At 49.2% G+C, this 18,652-nt stretch overlaps 2 protein-coding genes across 31 annotated transcripts in view; one reads left to right on the top strand and one right to left on the bottom strand.

The window, feature by feature from the left end:
* The window catches only part of ZHX3 (zinc fingers and homeoboxes 3), a 44,715-nt gene extending 31,670 nt beyond the window's left edge, over positions 1 to 13,045 (top strand). For 15 of the 29 annotated variants that reach the window (XM_071760040.1, XM_071760032.1, XM_071760033.1 and 12 more), the window contains 3 exons: positions 1,376 to 1,572; positions 2,938 to 5,867; positions 7,294 to 13,045. In XM_071760040.1, the coding sequence (XP_071616141.1) occupies positions 3,095 to 5,867; positions 7,294 to 7,304 (2,784 nt within the window). In that variant the 5' untranslated portion in view covers positions 1,376 to 1,572; positions 2,938 to 3,094 and the 3' untranslated portion in view covers positions 7,305 to 13,045. The remainder of the gene's footprint in view (positions 1 to 1,375; positions 1,573 to 2,937; positions 5,868 to 7,293) is intronic. The other 14 variants (XM_071760052.1, XM_071760045.1, XM_071760042.1 and 11 more) reach the window with 3 other exon arrangements.
* Positions 13,046 to 13,489: 444 nt separating this feature from the next.
* PLCG1 (phospholipase C gamma 1) overlaps positions 13,490 to 18,652 on the bottom strand; it is a 41,114-nt gene continuing 35,951 nt past the window's right edge. Inside the window, exons 27-32 of one of the 2 annotated variants that reach the window (XM_071759530.1) lie at positions 18,220 to 18,368; positions 16,238 to 16,352; positions 15,895 to 16,056; positions 15,480 to 15,568; positions 14,703 to 14,887; positions 13,490 to 14,151 (exon numbers count right to left, since the gene is read on the bottom strand). In XM_071759530.1, coding sequence (XP_071615631.1) covers positions 14,109 to 14,151; positions 14,703 to 14,887; positions 15,480 to 15,568; positions 15,895 to 16,056; positions 16,238 to 16,352; positions 18,220 to 18,368 — 743 coding nt within the window. In that variant the 3' untranslated portion in view covers positions 13,490 to 14,108. Of the gene's footprint in view, positions 14,152 to 14,702; positions 14,891 to 15,479; positions 15,569 to 15,894; positions 16,057 to 16,237; positions 16,353 to 18,219; positions 18,369 to 18,652 lie in introns of both variants that reach the window. The other variant, XM_071759529.1, reaches the window with a different exon arrangement.

The following is an 18,652-nucleotide window of genomic DNA, read 5'->3' as shown; positions in this document are numbered from 1 at the left end:
TACATTCCAGAAGGTGAGCAGTGAATAAAACATGCTCTGAACATGTGGTTATGCAACTGTTCCATGGAAATGAAATGGACAAACAGTACACTTGATTAATTTTATTTTTTTCCCTGAGTAAATTGGCACTGAGATTCACTTCCAGCTAAATTTGCAATCTATGTTCTCAGGTGGCATTAATATTGGAGCCCCAGCAGGAGAGCTCTGGTGGCTGGGGCTGCTTTGATTGCATTTTTAACATAAGTTGTTGGAGAGAGCACGGAGCTTGATGCAAATGTTCTGCTAAATGAAATAAAGAGCTTTTAGGTTCTCTGTAGGTGGGTCAGGCCATTCACATTTACCCAAAATAATAGTGGCAGCGTGCTCTGGAGAGGCACTCTGTTAATGTGACACAATGGGGGTCTTTGTGTCTCTCTGTTGCTCTGTATCAAGTTTACTCTCTCTTGATGGATAAAACTCCTCTTTTTGATATCTGATGGCTCCATAAACACTAGGAAAGATCCTTCTGGGACTCAAGCTGTCTCAGTAATGGAGACACTGGAACTGGATCTCTATCAGGAGTTTGCTGGAAATGAAAAAACTCTCACAGAGCCCAGCAGTTTCTCCCTGACCTGAGGTAGAGCTGAAGAATAATATTAAATAAGAAATCACTTCTACCATTGCTTCTCTGACATGAAACTCCTTTCAGCATTTAAAGCTGTATTCTGTAGCCTTCAGGCTAGTCTTATTTTTTTTTTCCTAATTGACTTGACTTGGAAAGGTCATTGTAGATTGTGTAATATTTAACTTAGCATCAAAAATTAGGATCTCGGGATTGGTGTCAAATGGATGCTGTTCCCTGCTGAATAGCAAAGCCCATTCATAGTCATCCAAGTATTCGACTTGCAGATGAATAACTTTCTGGCCCTCTGCAGAGGGAAAGGTTAACCACGGAAAGGTGGGATGAGAGTGACATAAAGCAGGTATTGAGAGCTTGCAATTCACACCATCTAAATCCAGGTCACAGCTGTAATACCGGGTTTTATTTATAGAATTTTTTTAAAGGTATAATTTCTAGCTTTTCCTGATGCTTTAACATAGCAAACAGTCTCTTCTCATGCCAAGTTGAAGTGATGACTAACACTATTTACAGGACTGTTTTGTAATCTCAGACCAGCCCACATTAACGGGAAGTTACATTTTCCCATCAGCCTTTTAAATGGTGCCTGAGAGCTGCTGAGGCCAGGGTCAGCCATCCAGGCTCTCCTGTTGGAAAGCTGACATAATTTTTTCCAGAATGACTTTTTTTTTTTTTTTTTTTTAAATTCTAATAAAACCAGAGAGCCCAAATTTTACTTCCTCGGTTTGATTTTTTTTTTGATTTTTTTTTTATTAGGACTTTTCATTCCTCTGTTCTAAAAGCTACTAACAAAAATAAGCAGAGGGCATATTGCATAAGCACCATGAAGTCATTTGCCGAATCTGCATTTCTCTGTGCATGAGATCAGATCAGAATATCTGATATGAGAAAGCTGCTGGTGCACAACTGTTGTAACTGATAGGAGTTACCTCTGTGAGTCATCTGGTAGGATTGTAAGTTTTTGTTCTGTTTTTTTTTAGTTCAACTTTTTATGAGTGTTTTTATGAAGTACTGTTACTGTAAATCCCAGGAAAATCTGGCACTGGGTCTTTCTAAAATGAATTAGCGCATCCTTAGACTTCCAAGTGACCTCACAATCTGGAAAAAACACCATTTTATCCCCATCTTTGAAGGAAAAAAAAAAAACCAAACCAAAAACAGACTTTCTGTAAAAAAGGTTCACGGAGGGGTTAAGGCAGAAATGTTGGTCCCTCAGATGTGCTGCCTTCCCTGTCACTGGGACTGTCACCAGGCAAGTGACTCCTGGTGCCAGCTACAGCTTTGCTGCCCTCGGGTCGTGATCTCAGGCACGGAGCATCCACTGTGCAGATGGCAAAGCTGCATCAGGCCAGAAATAAGGCTGTGGCATCACACAGCCCTGCCTTCCACAGGCTGGAGGAGGTCAGGAACTGCTTTAGCTTCAGAAAAAAAAAAAAGGTCCTTTTTTTCTTTTTCTTTTAATTTGGCAGATTTTGAGTCATCTCAAGCCCAGAAAAATGAGCTTGTGTTGCAGAGAATTTGCACTTTCTTAGGAAATTACTGCAGTGCACTGAGTTGTGTCAATGTCAAAAGCTGCAAAGGTGGCAGGAGGGACAGGCAGGAAGCCAGGAACACGTGTGTGACAATGCCCTTGAGTTTTGCACTCTACCCTCTCTTGCAGCTCCAGGCAAAGGCATAACAGATTCTGTTAAAACATCAATGAAGGGTGCACAGGGTGGGGAGGGAATCTTACACAAATGGTTCATGGGCTTGCTGGGTGAGGAGGACTGAAATATGTGGCCCTGGCTTCAGCCTCTTTGCTCCCTGCAGCAGAGCTCAGGCATCTCTGCAGGCAGAAGCCCTTGGCACGGGCACAGTGTTTTGAGCTGATAAGAAACTTCCCAACAGTATGGTTGGAAAATGCCTATTTTGAAGAAATGGAAATGTTCGGAATCTGATTTTTTAATCAGATTTTTTTGATGGAAAGCATGCAGATTTCCCAGGGTGAACCTGCCTGGTATCACTCCTGCATGGAGCCCAGGCACGCAGGGAGCCTGGGCACTGCTGTCCCTGATGAAACAGTGATGGGTCTTGGCATGGCAGGTGAGGGGAATTTTCAGTGGTTTTGATGCAGGCAGTAAAACAGGTATGTTTGCATGTGGGTTTTTAAACAGGTAATTTATTGGTTGTATGTGAAAACACAATAAGTCCAAGTTCCAGTTTAATTTTTCCAGCGAAAGAGGCAGAATATGATTTATCGAGTGACACCGTTTAAGTACTAGGACAGTTGTGCTTTGATGCCAAGGCAACTAACCCCTCCTTCTTCTCCTTGTCCTCAGGTTCAGTGGCAAGTATGAACATTTGTCAACATTTGACAGCTCCTTGGGACATCATGAATTTGCTGGAATCTGGACCAGAGAGCACTTGCGATAGCACTTCTTAAATTTTAATTTCATTTAAACGGGAGAAAAATAACCATCTGGATTGACTGTAGTGATGGCCAGCAAAAGAAAATCCACAACTCCTTGCATGATACCAGTGAAAACACTGGTGCTTCAGGAGACTGAACTGGACCAGGCGGAAGATGACCATGAAGGAACAAAACAAGATGCTCCCACGGAAGGGCCAGCAGCGAGTGATGCTGGTGCCAGTAGCAGTAATAATGGAGCTTTGTCCAACGGGCACCGTGGTATTGCTGAGAGTGACACTTATATCTGCAAGTCTTGTGACTTTGGATCTCAAGACCTTCACCACTTCTTTGGGCACTTGGACTCTGAGCACTTAGACTTCAGCAAAGACCCCGCATTTGCCTGCGTTGCATGCAACTTCCTGGCAAATAGCCACGAAGGGCTCTCACACCACAATGCAGAGTCCCACACCGGTGAAACAGGCTTCATCTGGAGGGTGGCTAAGCAGGACAGTCGTACAACTGTGGAGCAAAGTCTCTGTGAGGCCACCAGCAGCCATGACCTTCCGGGAGATGTCCCTGAAGAAGGTGCAGATGGCCAGTCTGAAATTATCATTACCAAAACTCCCATCATGAAGATAATGAAAGGTAAACCAGAGGCCAAAAAAATCCATACGCTGAAGGAGAATGTGTCAAGTCAGCTGGGCAGTGAGTTGGAGGGGAAAGATGGAGAACATTCATTCCCAAATGGGTCTGTGCCAGTCAGCCAGCCCTCTGCAAGTTCAACAAAATCATCTCATATAGTGAATGGCTCCATCATAGGAAATGTCCCCGTTCTGCAGGCAGGTGTTGCACAACTTGTGTCACTGCAGCAGCAACCCCCGTTGCATCAGCAGCTGCCTACATCCAAGTCCCTTCCCAAAGTGATGATCCCCCTGAGCAGCATTCCAACGTACAATGCTGCCATGGACTCCAACAGCTTCCTCAAAAACTCTTTCCACAAGTTCCCCTACCCCACAAAAGCTGAGCTCTGCTACTTGACCGTGGTGACAAAGTACCCAGAAGAGCAGCTGAAGATCTGGTTCACTGCCCAGAGGCTGAAGCAGGGCATCAGTTGGTCACCAGAGGAGATTGAAGATGCCAGGAAGAAGATGTTCAACACTGTTATTCAGTCTGTGCCTCAACCCACCATTACAGTTTTGAACACGCCTCTGGTTGCAAGTCCTGGAACTGTCCCCCATCTTATTCAGGCGACTTTACCGGGCCATGTGGTAGGGCAGCCAGAGGGGACAGGGGGGCTGCTGGTCACACAGCCCATCATGGCAAATGGATTGAAGGGCACCAACTCCTCCTTCAGCTTGGCGGTGACTTCTGTCCCCAAGACACAGCCGGCAGCACAGCACAGCACGGTGACCTCCAGCAACACGTCGGGGGTGAAGGTGGTCAACAGCGGTCAGTCGCTGCTCAGCGCCTGCCCGGCCATCTCCTCACAGACCTTCCTGGATCCCAACGTCTACAAAAACAAGAAGTCCCATGAGCAGCTCTCAGCCTTGAAAGGAAGTTTCTGCAGAAACCAGTTCCCTGGCCAAGCTGAAGTTGAGCGGCTGACAAAAATCACAGGCCTTTCCACCAAGGAGATTCGAAAATGGTTCAGTGACAGGAGGTACCACTACAGGAACGTGAGAGGTGGCCGGGCCATCTTCCCTGGAGACAATGCCCTGGACTCCCTGCCTGAAGTCGCCTTGGATGTCTCACCCAGAGGAGCTGAGCTGAGCCCTGCGGCAGCGGCAGCAGCAGCCTCGACAGCTCCTCACCACCCACCACGGCGGCAGTCATGGCACCAGGCACCCGACTTCACCCCGACCAAGTACAAAGAGCGGGCACCGGAGCAGCTGAAGGCTCTGGAGAGCAGTTTTGCCCAAAATCCCCTTCCTGCAGAAGAAGAGGTGAACCGCCTGAGGGGGGAGACGAAGATGACGCGGAGGGAGATCGATAGCTGGTTCTCGGAGAGGAGGAAGAAGAAGGTGGCAGAAGAAAATAAGAAGGTGGAGGAGGTGGCTCAGCAGGAGGAGGAGGATGTGGAAAATGGCGGTGGGGAAGGGGAAGACTCCTCAGATGAGCTGAGGGCCATGAGCGAAAATGGTTCGGTTGATGCCTCTGGCAACCCCAGCTCACTGGAGCGAAAAGTGAGTCCCATCAAAATCAACCTGAAGAACCTCCGAGTGACCGAGTCAAATGGCAAAAACGAGTTACCGGGGGCTGGTGCGAACGAGAAAGGGGACGGCGGCTCCAGCCGGCCTCCCACCCCTCCCAAAACCAAACTGAACTTTAAAAAAACAGCCCAGCAGCGGCATCTCCTGAAGCAGATGTTCGTGCAGACCCAGCGGCCCACAAACCAGGAGTACGACGCCATCGTTTCCCAGACGGGCTTGCCGCGGGCCGAGGTCATTCGCTGGTTCGGGGACAGCCGGTACGGCTACAAGAACGGGCAACTGAAGTGGTATGAGAACTACAGGCGGGGGGTGTTCCCCCCGGGGCTGGTGGATGTCAGCCCCTCCAGCCGGGAGGTGCTGGAGGATTACTACGAGAAGCAAAAAGGGCTGCGGGAGGAGGACCTGCCCAGCCTCTGCGAGCGCGCCCACCTCAGCGCCCAGCAGCTCAAGGCCTGGTTTGCCATGAAGGCGGAGGAGGAGGGCAAGGGCCCCATCCCTGAGGAGGCCGGTGAGGCAGCGGGCAGCCGAAAAGGACCTTGTGAGGCCAGCTCAGAGGTGTCGGAGAGCAGCGAGTCCTGGGAGCCGGGAAGCCAGGAAGGCAATGCTGGGACCCCAGATGCTCCCGGCCCACCGCCCGCTTCCCGGCTGGGTAAGCCCACACCTTGGGCAGGTTGGGCTCCATGGGAGGGTTGGCGTGAGCACAGGGCAGTCAGTGCTTTGTGTAGGGAAGGATTGAGTGTTGTCCGGTCCTGCAGCTGCTGGGATTTAACTGGCATGGGGGTGAGGAAACCCTGGGGAAGGAGGATGAGGGAGGAGGGTCCGGTGAGGTGCTGTGATGCCCGCCCACCCCTGCCTGCCTTGGCCACTGGGTGCTCCGGAGGCTCTGCAGCTGAATCCTGGCTTTATTTTAAGTTGAAGTAAAACCAGCAGGAGTGCATGGTCCTTTACCTGTCCCAGGGGAAGGTGACCCTTGGGTTTATTTGTGAAGGGGATGAGTATTTGGTGAAGGAGGGGATCAGGATGTTGTCCCCACATACTCCTTCCGTGCCTTTTGCTGGCCCTGGGTAGCAGACATAACCCATGCCTGCTTGCCTGGGCAAGAACCTCTTCCCTTTCCTCTCCTGAGCATCGCCTCCTTTTTTGGTGTGGAGCGAGGCTTGGATGTTGGAGATGGAGGCTGCAAGGAGGGAGAAGACATGGAGGGTTGGGTTTTACAGCTGCTGGCCCTTCCTCCAAGACTCACTTATGAAAGGCATGTGTGTATAGGAGAGGAGAGGTGGTTTTCCAGCCCTTCCGTGGGTTCTTCAGAAGTGCAGCTGGGGTCTGTTTCCTCCCTGGCATGGTTCCCACCAGATGGGGATGGCCAAACACTGGCCCTGTCCTGCTAGAGGCTGCACAGCCCCTCACGTGCTCCACACACTTTGCTGGCATGCTGGGATCTTCTCCAGCCCCACTGCCTTGCTCTGGAGTCTCCCACATGCTTCCAGGCATGGCTGGAGAGCTTAAAAAAAAAATCCACTAAAAAAATTCCACTAAAATTCATTGCTTTCCTCCCCTATCTAAGACAGAGGAGATGGAGTGTGGGTGTGACTGTTCCCTGTCCTTGCTGCTGGGGACCGGGTGTGTGATGCCACGTGTGCTTGGCTGTGGCTGCAGGAGCAAGCTGAGGGGAGCTGCAGCTTGGGGGAGGGTGATGGGACAGCTTTTCTGATGGCCAGGCCCCTGCTGGCACCCCCTTAATGTGGCTTTAAGCCCTGCAAAGCCAAGTGGCCCCATCACCCCAGGTGGCAATGAGGAGGTGCTCAGTGAGGGTGCATGGCTTTGGACTGCAGAGGGCTGTGTCCCACCTTAGCCCGGCCACTGGCCAAAGCCCAGCTCCACTCCCATGAGGATTTTGGCTTTCCTGGCCACTCTGGATGGGGCTGGCCTTTATCTGCAGCTGATTCCTTCAAAGCTCCCAATTTTGCCCATCCCAAGGCACTCCTGAACCCCTTCCTCTCCACCGAGAATCCCTCCTGGGTTGTACACTCCTGTGGAGAGTCAAAGCATCTCTTAACACCTCTGTTCTTTTTCAGAAGCAGACTGAACTAAAACCACCAGCCCTGGAGGATCCACTCTTACCCTTGAGAAGGAATTATTGGTTTTTCAGAAATCATTGGGCCAGCCTGATCCAAACCTCAGGAGCAGGACGTGGTGATAAAGCACTGCCATAAATGAGACCTTTGAGCACAGCACACGAGGGATCATGTGTGCAAAAACTGGGCACTTAGTGCAGAGCTCTTGGTGGCCCAGCCAAGGAGATGGCTGAGAGCTGGCGGGGGCTCAACTTGCACCCAGGAAATAGGATGCTCATGTTTGCTTTCCAGTGGACAGACTTTCAGATTTCATATTCATATACCAATGCCTACAGCTGCCTATACAAGCATAACAAATCTCAGACATTGTGTAAACAAGGTCATTGCTTAAATATGGACTATCATGGCACAGTACTTTTTTTATTTTTTCCTTCTGTCTGTTAAGGTGTTTGTTCTCTAAAGGTTGGCATGGCTGCATATATTCTCTCCATCCTTTTTGGTCCTTAAGCCCTGGCAGTGAAGGGCTCTGCAGGCACACAAGAGTCTATGTGTGTGTTAAGACAGGAAAAGTATCTGAGAAGACTGCTATGAAAGTCCAGTGGGAGCTGAGTGAGATTTTTCATCCCTAAGGATGAGGTTAGATTTAGCAATGCATACTCTCCATTAAGTAGCAGGGTCCCAGACCCAGACAACCCAGGAGATGGAGTTTGGTGTCATTTGTCCCTTACAGGCTAGAATATTTTCCCCTGAGCTCCTGGAGACAGACTGTAGCAGACTATTAAACCTCCAAGTCTCCCTTTAATCACTGAGAACTAGCACATAATAATTTTTCCATCCTGACCTGGAATCCTTTTCATTGTTCAGAGAGAACAAGCTGTTCTTCAGAGAACAAACGCAGCAAATGCTCAGTGTTGCTGTGAGTGGTTCAACTCATTGTTGTCTCCAAGGGATCAGTGAGGCAGCAGCAGCTCTTCTGCAATCAGGAAGTTTCCCTCTAGCAGCCCTACATGACAGATCCTTCTGCAGCAGCACTGGAGCACTGGTAACTTCAAGTGTTTGCTCCATACTTTTTTTTTTTTTTTTCCCTTTTTTCTTTTTCCAGCTCATCTGCAATAGTTCTTACAAAACAGCAAAATAAATTTCCCAGTTAACCTTCCTGCTTCCCAGTACCTGTATATTTTTAACTTGCCCATGTTGTCTCATGTGGTTGCTCTGTGATGCAACTACTTGAACATTTTTATAAGATTCTTTTCTAATAGGATGCAAGGTCTAGAAGGGAAACTCTTGAGCAGGGAAAACTCTGAACAGTTCAGCCAAATGCTGTGTCAGACCGTTCTGTCACAAACTAATCAAATCCCAGCTCAAAATTGGTTCCATGTCTTGCCTTCACTTTTGCTCTTGTAAGGCTATTCCAGAACTTCACTGCCTTTGAATGGTTAGAAACACTATTTAAATTTCTTGTTTGAATTAATTCATGGCTAGTTCATCCCTGGTTTGTTTTGGAGCCAACATTGTCCTTTAACTTAAATAGTTTTTGGTGTTTATCCGCTGATGTATTTATGGAGAGTAGTCACAGCTCCCTATTTTTGCCAGGCTAACTCAGCCAGGCTTTTTTAGTAGAAAATTTTTATTTAGTGAGAGCTTTTTAATGTGGGAGACTTTATTGTTGGTGGTAAATGATTTTTATTAGAAGGGTGGGTAGCGAGGCCCAAAGGATTGGAGCCAGAGATTTACAAAAAAATCTGGTTTAAACACAAAAAAGCTCTTTCAGAACCTCTTCCAAAGGTGGTGTCTGATTTCCACCTTTAATTACCCTTGCTTTTCCACTTCATTCTTCATCCCCCCATTTAAGAGGCAGCCTTGAGCAAGTACTAGGGAGGATTTTATCTGCTCAGTGCTTTGCAAGAGGCTTCCTCTCACCTGCTACGTGCCTCCAAGGTAGGTGCCAGTGCCTGAGCTCATGCTGCTCCCTTGGCTTATGGTGTCACACGTGAGCATCTGCTTGAGAATGAGGTGACCCACACCCTAAAGAGAGCTGGGGCAGCTGCAGGCACCCACACTGCTACAGTCCCTGAGCAGTCAGACAAACCCTGCCTTTAAACACTGCAGGCAGGGGTGGTGTTGACCTGGAGCACCCTGCTGTCACACCAGGTTCCCTCAATTTCTTTCTCTTTAGAAACTGGATTGCTGGTTGAGCTGTAGTTGGGGGTGTAACCAGCAGCCACCCCACCTTGGCCTCATGTTGGCTCAGGGGGGCAGCATCCCTGGGACCAGCCCCAGGGGTTCACCCTCACAGGTGTGATCCTACACACCCCAAAATGTCACAGGTGATGGGAGAATCTGGGTGATCCTAGAGCTTGGAGGTAGCAGAGTTGGGCATCGTGTGGCCTGAGAGTATGTACAGTGTTACCTTCAGAGAACAAATACAGGTAGGTCAATTTACTCTCTAGTGTCTATGTACATGCAGGTTTATTTAAGTACACATATATACAGTTCAGATATGCCATTGATTCTTTTTTGCATTAAGCTGTACATTACAAATGTACACTTTTACTAACTACTTGCTATATAAATGTGTTGGAAGTGTAGTCTGCCCATTCAAGGTGATTTTCTGCAGGATTTTTGGTGTACACGTTAAGGCCTATGGCTACCTGGAAGAGTGTTCCCCGCTCCATCTGCAGAAATGCTTAAGGACTGTGGTATGAACTGGTCCCTTTGAACCATTTTTCCATGTACTAGCTGAAATGTTTTGCACTTGGATTGTAATCGACCAGTTTTCCAGAAAAATTGAAAAGAGAAGTCTTGTGAGCTGGAGGGAGAATTTCCCGGTGTACACAGAAAAAACAGCCTTGAGGGCTGGAAGCTGCTGAGGGTTTTGAGCTTTGTCTCCATGCATTCATACAAGCACAGCAGGAGTTTTCTTTTCTTTGGGTCGGAGGAATTTTAAAAAGTGGTTCCATGCAGACTCCCCTTGGACACAGCAATGGGGCTGGCAAACCCCATTGCACGGGGAGGGTAAGATTTAGAGACAAAAAAAAAAAATCAAAAAGTATTTGAGTTCCCTAACTCCTACATTCCTTGCTATTTGCATTTTTTAAATTTATTTGAAATCTCCATGAAATTATAAGCTGAAGATTTTTGAGAGTTTAGCTCTGTGGTCCTCTGTTTTCCCTATTGCATCATTTCTGAAGCTGAAGCAGGTGTCATCTCCAAACAGACTCAGGTTTTGGTGCAGGACGTGAGAAATGTGTTTGCATCTGAACTGAAAGGAAAAATTGAGAGGTAGCTTGACAGTCCCAGCAGCAGCTCTTCTGGTGTTAAGAGGAAGTGTCACCACAATTCCACACATTGTGTGAATATTTATCATCATCTAATCAAAGATGACTCTCTTCACTTGAAAGCAAGGGTGTAAGGTAGAGGTTGTGTAGCCAGCATCATTAAGGAGGGGAAATTGAAATCTTCACCTCCATCCCCTGTGTGTGAGCTTGGGTGTGGCAGACACCATAGTAACCATCATTTTTAATCCCAGTGAATCTTGTTACTTCTGTCTCTGAGGCTGTTTAGATTAAGGGCAAAATCCAATTGCTTTAGGAGCCAAAACCCTGATATGTGCTGTACCTGGCTCAGTCATGTAAAGGGCTGCTCATTCTCTTGATGAAAGGAACTGAGTTACTTTATTAATTATCAGCAGGCCATGCCATGAGTTTTCTAGACATGACACTGTATTTCATTTGGGTACTTGATTGTTCAGCTCCTTAATTGGCTTTTTTTTTTTTTTCTTTTTTAGCAGAATACTAACCAAACCAAGATTTACAAGCTCCTGTTTTCCTCTTGCTGGAGAACTGAGCAGTGCTGCCCATCACAGCCACAGCCAAAGGAACAGGTGCTCACTTTGATGCAGGGCATGCAGCAGTCAGTGTGCACCTGCAGAGGCCCAGCCACAGGTATTTAAGGTGGCTGCATGTCCCCTCCCTACCAAGGGCTTGTGTTGGTCACCACAGGAAGCCACCAGCAAAAGCAGTAGCTGCTGGCACCTGGGATGAGAAACCCTTGTAGTCAGCCCACAGCTGAATGCAGAACCTTCACCTCACACAGGTGCTGGAGCTGCAAGATACCTGCTTGGTTAATTTTTTGATTAATTTTTTTAAAATATATTTTTTTTTTTTTAATTTTTTTTAAGTGTCCCCTTTCTGCTCAGGAGGGTATAAAAGGCTGGTTTTCCATTTAGGGTTTTGGGTATATAATGAAAAGCAACAATTTTTGGTCACATGTAGAAGTGTTGTGATCTGTCTTCCCTGCAGCCCCTCTCTTAGAGACATTACATAGGCAAGCTGATGGAAAGGTGATGGTTGAAAGCTGTATCATTGGAATCAGAAGAGAAAGATGATTTTCAGCACTTAGGCACGAATTAGGTATAGTTACCATGATGCTGCACCTTCCTGTCAAGTTGATAGTATTTAAAATGCTTGTAAAATTCTCTCTCCTGTTGTCCAGATAATTTTGGCTTCACTCTACAAATCTATCAATTGCCTAATGTGGTTCAGCTCACTGCAGTAACCATACGTAATTTCTCTGTTGATCACAAAAATGACCAGGTTGAGATCAGGCAACATTAAAAATGGAGGGAAGGGGGGGATAAGACCCATGCAAGCTGTATTTTTTTTTTTTTTTTTTTAAAGTTGATTTTCTGCTGTATGTTTTACTGGCAGTGGTCCCTGCCAGGAATGCTGGATTGGCATCACAAAACTTTAAAGCAGAGCAAAAAAGCTCTGTTACTTAAGCAGTGATTTACTTTATATTTTTTTTATTTTTACTTCCTTGTTACTGCCTGTTCCAGTAAAATGTGCTCTGTTGGCTGACATTAGCCATATTTCGATGGCAGAATTAAAGCCACTTTTTCCCTGTACTGATGGAGGGTGTGTTAGGTGGAGTCTTGCTTACTGGTGCTAGTGAAGGTTGGGCTAGGAATCCATGGCATAGAAAATGTCTTGCTAAAAATTGCACTTTCTCTCTGCCCCATCTGGCTCGTGGTGGTGTTATGGGTACGTGGCTGTGATTCCCCTTGCACATACTAACATTGCACTAAAAGAGAGACTTTGGGAACAGCGTGTTGATCACTTTGTTTCTCAGCAGACCACAAAAGTCAGCCTAATGGGGTCTCTTTTTTTTTTTTTTTTTTTTTAATTATTATTATTTAGAAATCATGCTGGTGCTGAATGATCTGGAATTTTTTGCTTGGATTTATCCAAAGGAAAATGTAATTGTAGCTGCAATGGGACCTTTCATAAGGGTGGCCGTGCAGCTAGGGAGCAGAGCAAGGGCTCTGCTGTGTTAAACGTCTTTGTACCAGGGAGGTGTGGGGGGTTCCAGTGGGGTTATTATTGTGTTTTTTTTTTAAGACCACAATTTTAGATGGTCATCTTGGCAATCGTGTGAGACAGGAAATAGTTTTTACTTTTGGTAAAGGTATTAAAGAGAAAAAAAAAAAAAAAAAGTGAAGCTGCCTGTGATTGTGGGCTGTGGCTATTAGGCTAGGGTAGCTTGTACCTGCTATGGACTTTACCTGCTCTTATTCTGAGGGCAAGAACTCCCTGTAGCAACAATGCCACTTCTGAGAAGTGAATGGCAAGTTTCCCTTCCTTTTGTATATGTGGATGTGAGGGCGGGCGAGGGGAAGAGCTTGCTTGTACAGTTTGTTGAAATGAAACCAGACATTTTTGGTTGTTCCTAAATAAAGAGCGTAAAAGACGAACGGGAGTTGAGTGGTGATTGCACGTGGGCTTGGGATGATGCCTATAGATCTGGTGATGCCAGGCTGCCCCCTTTACCCTGGGTGCTTGGCTGGGAGTGGGGAATAACACAACAGCTTACCTGTGGGGACAGGCCAGGAGTGAGCAAGACAGAGCCCAGACACCTCTGTTCTAGGAGCCCTTCTGCAGCCTGGAGTACCTGCTTGTCCCCAGACCAGTTCAGAAAAGCATGTGCATCTGTAGCCTATATCCTTGATTTATCCTTTTGAGTGAGCAACGCTAAACCTGGGGTTGCTCCTTGTTAATTTTTTTCCCTTGATTGCTTGCTTGAACTTCCTAAAGCAAGGAGGAAGGTGGGATCTGCACCCCAGATCTTCCCTGCAAGACCAGGCAGGTCTGCAGGGTGGGGGGACGTGCAAACCACCAGACACCTGAGCCACCAGACGTGTAATACTGACACTTTTATTGTCGTTTAAAGCTAGAGAGGCCTTGTAAATGTTTCACTACTGGACCCATAGGCAGTGGCTATACAGGTAGGTAGATGCAATGCCACCAGGACAGAGATCTGTGCTGCCTTGGTCGCTGAAGTCCCCCCTTTGCCAGCGTGCTGGGAACACAAAGGATGGCTGCAAAGGTCCTCCAGGAGCTGCGGGATCTCCAGGAATAGAGGTGGAGCAGCCACAGAAGAGGGCTGGTGGGGGTTTTGTTAATAGTCTTTTTTTTTTTTTCCTCGAGGTCTCTTTCCTTGCTATTATAGACAGGTCCGTCTCTCACCTTGGCGGGCTGCCGGCTGCACACCCCCATGCGCTTCCTTAAGGGCTTGGTGGTGAAGGGTTGGGGTTGTTTCTATTTGGAGTTGGGTTTGGTTTTTTTTTTGTGATTTTTTGGATTGGTTTGTTGGTTTGTTTTTTTTTTTTTTAGTTCTCCACTCAAAACACACTTCAGCAGAGAAACTGGAAAAGCTGCCTGAAAGTAGGCCATAGCAGTGCCGTTTCCATAGAAACCAGTTCACAGCGTGCCGTGAGATTCACAAGCACTGGAGGTGCTTTCACCCCCCGAGATGGGCTACAGACGGTTGTCCCCGTTGACCCGGGTCCTCCGCAGTACCCTGCAGGGTGGCAAAGAGAGAGGGGACATGCTCAGGCTGGGTGTGATGAAGGTCCATGCTCTGGTGTCAAGGAGGAAAGCGGGGGCTTGGCTTGTCCCCCATGCCAGGGGAAAGTGCCACGAGGTGCCAGCTCCTTGTCCCACCTCAATCCCACAGACCTTGAAGCAGTGACTCCCATAGGGCTGGGCACAATTTAGCTTAAACATTGGGAATCAATTCTTTACAATGAGAGGGGTGAGACCCTGGCTCAGGTCACCCAGGGAAGCTGTTGCTGCCCCATCCCTGGAAGTGTCCAAGGCCAGGTTGGATGGGGCTCGGAGCAACTTGGTCTAGTGGGAGATGTCTGCCCATGCAGGGGGTTGGGACTGGATGATCTTTAAGGTCATTTCTAACCCCAACCATTCTGTGATTCCATTAACTTTCATGCTGAAATTCAGGGGTTGCATGCAGCAAGCAAGTTCCTCCACTGGGTTAGTGGGAGATGGATTTCCCTGCCTCCAACACAGAGATAAGCAAGGAGGGGGTCTCATGCTCACTCAGCACTCGCCTACCTTCGCTCCCGGCTCTCAAAGTGATCAGCTAACTGCTCCTGGGACACTCGGAAGTCCTCAAAGGGCTGCTGGTACCGTGCCTCAAAGGAGCCCTCTCTGCCCCTGCTGCCCAGCAGCTGAGTGGAAGCATCCCCTGCTCGATCCCGTAGGGCTGAAGCACTGAAGAGGTTTATTTCACCATTCTCCTGCTTGGAAAAAAACAGAAAACAAAACCAGTAGTAAAGGGCTTTGGGATTGCAAAGTGCATGTCCTGTTGTAAAGGCAGTCCTGGGGCAGGGGCTCACTGCCCTCTGAGCTGCCATGCAAGGTGTGCAGAGCTCAGGGGGCTTGGGGGTTGCAGTAGCTCTGTCTTTAACAAACACTGCTGTCTCCCTCCAAGACGGTTTAAAATGAAGAAATAAAAGAAACATTTGTCTCTGAAAAAGCTTTGCCCTTCACTTATGCCAACATGGATGGCCCTGGGCCAGCCAGGCTCCGTGATACTCAGCTGTAACTTCCCTGGAGCGCAGACAGGAACTGGGATGGAGCAAATCTGCCTCTTCCAGCTTTTGCTGAAGGGATTTCCAGGCAAGTCACGTCAGGACCCTGCCTGAAATGCCTCGGCTCACTGCAGGAGGTGAGCCTGGTGCTTCCCATCCTACCAGCCCTCCCTGCAGTGCAGCACTGACAGCTCAGCTGCCCTGTGTGTGCACAGACCAGGCACCACTGAGCTTTGCTGGGGCCACAAGGCTGTGCCACTGCAGGGGTGAGCCAAGCAAGATGCCCTCATGGCCTTACCTTGCTCGGGAAAATGTCTATCTTGACAAGCAGGGAAGCCAGCTCCAGGTTCTCACTGTAGTTGTTCTTCAGGGGTACAGCTCGGAGACCTGCAGCAGAGACAGCCTGGGTGTCACTCCTGGCACAGGCAGAGACATGTTAGTCCCCTGGCACATAACTCTAGGGGGTCTTCTCTGAACTCCTAGCAACCCCACAGGTGGCAGTCAGCCCTGAGAAATGTTAACAAATGGCTTCCTCCTTCCTTTATCAGGTTGGGGATATAACATGGCACAGGGGGGACTCAGCCAGCCTGGGGACTGGCAGTACCCTCCTATGACACTCAGCATCTCCTTGGTTAACAATGTGATAAGCAAGCTGCTGAGGACAACCATTAGACACACCCTCACCTCCCTCCCCACCTTCCCAAGTGCTTTACCTGTCTTCAAGCCTTTCACCAAGAAGGTGGCCTGAGCCAGGAAGTTCTCATCACTGAACATGTCCTCCTCATACACCACGAAGCGGAGGAAAGCAAAGTCAGGATTGTTGACCTGAAAGTGGAACTGCTTCGGGGTCCAGAGAGGGTTCAGGCCATTGTCCGCTGGTCAGAGAACACCAACATCAATAGGCAGCCCCCCCCCGAGCCCGATGCCCCCCCATGCCTGATGTTCAGGGGCAGGGACAGCCCACACCCCAGGGTGAGGCTTTGCTGCAGTGCCCAAGGCTCACAGCAGGGTCAGGAGTTGGGGGGGTGTCTCTCTCCCCCTCACTAACCCACTCACCCACAATCTCAGTTTTCTGCTTGGCGTTGTCATATTCAGCTCCAGACACCTCCACCTCCACGAAAGGGCAGACGATTCCCCTCCCGTTTTTGGGAAGGTGCCGGGCCCCCAAGACCTTGGCAGAGAGGAGAGACTCAGTAAGAGACAGGAGCAAAGGGGAAAAAAACCAACAAAACAAACCAAAACGTGTTTGCAATACTAAGACATTTTCTTTCCAAATAAATCACCCTGGCTTTGCTAATTGGAGAGAGAAGAGACGCTGAAAGCCAGCCCAGAGCTGCCTGCCTCTCGGAGAAAAACAGCTCCCACCCCTGGACACTGCTGTGGTGTTACTGATCCCCCATTTGACTTGTAAGCCATAAAAAAAGGCAGCTGAGCTGCCCCAGATTCCTGTCTGCTGCCTGCACAGCCAGGCCTGGACCACAGCATCCCTCCTCCAGCCTGCCAAGCTAGAGCTGAGCTGCCAAGCCCAACCGCCTTCCCCGGCCTGCAGAGCTGTGCTGGACACCCCCTCCTTTGATGAAACTTCTCGGCCCTCCTGCCTTGGCTCGAGGACAAAAAGGAGCTGCTCTCTGTTACTGCTGCCTCCTGTTCATAGCACAGTCTGTGCTCAACTCAAATGACAACCTGCTTCCTTGCAGGAGAAAGAAATCCCAGCTCCCTCTCGCCAGTGGCCATATGTGACTCCAGCGTGCTGTCGGCACGCTGCTGGTGCAGGGGAAGGAGGCACTGCCAGGGCTGGATCATGTGCTTTGAGTCACGCTGGGCTCGAGACAGCTTCTCCATCCATGAAAGCTGGCTCTGGTGGGGACATCAGGCAGCTCTGCCAGAGGACAAAAGGCTGAGCCTGTCTCTTAAAGGAGACGGTGAACACAGGCGAGGGCACGGTGACTCTTGAGACCTGCTTGTGGCACTGCCTCCTGGGATGCAAGATGAGTTTGGGAAGCAGACAGGGATTTTTAGGGAGATGGTGGCTACAGGGGTTGATGGTGGAGATGGGACATAATGAGGTATCCCCCCTGAGCAGGGCAGGTGGCTGAGATGGGATCACTCTGAAACAGAGGTGGCCTCAGTGGAGATGCCATCTGGGCATGTTGTAGAAACCTGTGAGCACCTAAAGGCAGAATCTCCACTGTCACCTCCTCGAGGCCTGCTTGAGAGAGAGGGACTTGTAGAGCACTGCTGACCCACAGATAAATGGTTAGCTTAGCTCTGAGATGACAGTGGATGCATGTACAGGTTGGTGGGACAGCCATCAGCCCAAATGTGAAAGCCATCTGGTTCAGCACAGCCACAACTTTCCCACCCCTCCAAGATCTTTGTCTGGTGAGCTGTCCCACACCCCTTCAGAGCCTCTGCCATGCATCTCCATGACCTGACATGGGAAAGGTCCCACCATGCAGGAAGAAATAGTTTCAATGAGCATCTGCAGTCCACCTGTTCCTCCCTAGCAGCTCCTGTCCTCTCACCATCACCAGCAGTGAAACACAGAAATGGACTGAGTGGTCCTCTCTAACCTCCAGCATCTTCCCAAGAGGGAAGAGGACACAGCAAGATGGGTCATGTTGAGCCAGGACCTACTCAGTGACAAGAAGATGACAAGGCACAGCTCCAGTGTTACCACCTTAGAAGCCATCCTGCACTCGGGCAATCCTGGCCAAGTTTCAGGGACAGGGATGCCACCTTTGTGGCTCATGGATGCCACCTGCCGGCCCTGGGTGGGAGGGGTCCTGGAGGGAGCACCCAGGGATGCTCCTGCTACTCCTCTCCAGGTGCCGGGGAGGTCGGTGGCACTTCCCTCGGCAGCACCCATGGGTCTCCCCCTCCAGCGAGGGGACACTTAGGGGAGGAATCTCTTAGGCAGGGGCTGAGGGGGTTGGTGAGGAACAGCTTCAGACAGGCCAGAAACCCGTAAAAAACCCTTTTATCACCCCAAGCTGGGTATAACCACCTGAAACTCCAAATTGGGAGGAGGTACTGACCTCAATGGAGATGGAGAGGGACTCCACCCCCCGCAGGGTGCTCTTGTCGAAGGGGTCGAAGATGTCATCCCGCATGTTGGTCGGCTGCAAGACGTACCCACACTGCCCACTGGACATGAACAAGGCCTGGTTCATCTGCATGGGCTTGTCTGGAGAGCACAGGCAGGAGATAGAGGGAGGAGACCCTGCTGCCCTTCCCACAAGCCATAAAGCCCTTTCCATAACCCTGGGTTATCAGTGCCCTTTGGGAAGCCCTTCACAAAAGGGACCTGGCCCATCCCTCAGCAATGCCTCATGTGCCATGGCCTCACTGCAGTCTGTGCAGGTCCTGAGGCTGTGGGATGGCCATGCACCATCTGCCCAACTACCCAGTGCTCTACAGGTCACCCCCTTTTCCTGCCTCTCCTTTCAGCTTTCCTTGTGCTGGCTCTAG

Source organism: Heliangelus exortis, chromosome 16, assembly GCF_036169615.1.
Source record: "Heliangelus exortis chromosome 16, bHelExo1.hap1, whole genome shotgun sequence".
Lineage (NCBI taxonomy): Eukaryota > Metazoa > Chordata > Aves > Apodiformes > Trochilidae > Heliangelus > Heliangelus exortis.
This window is presented reverse-complemented; position numbering and strand designations above follow the sequence as displayed.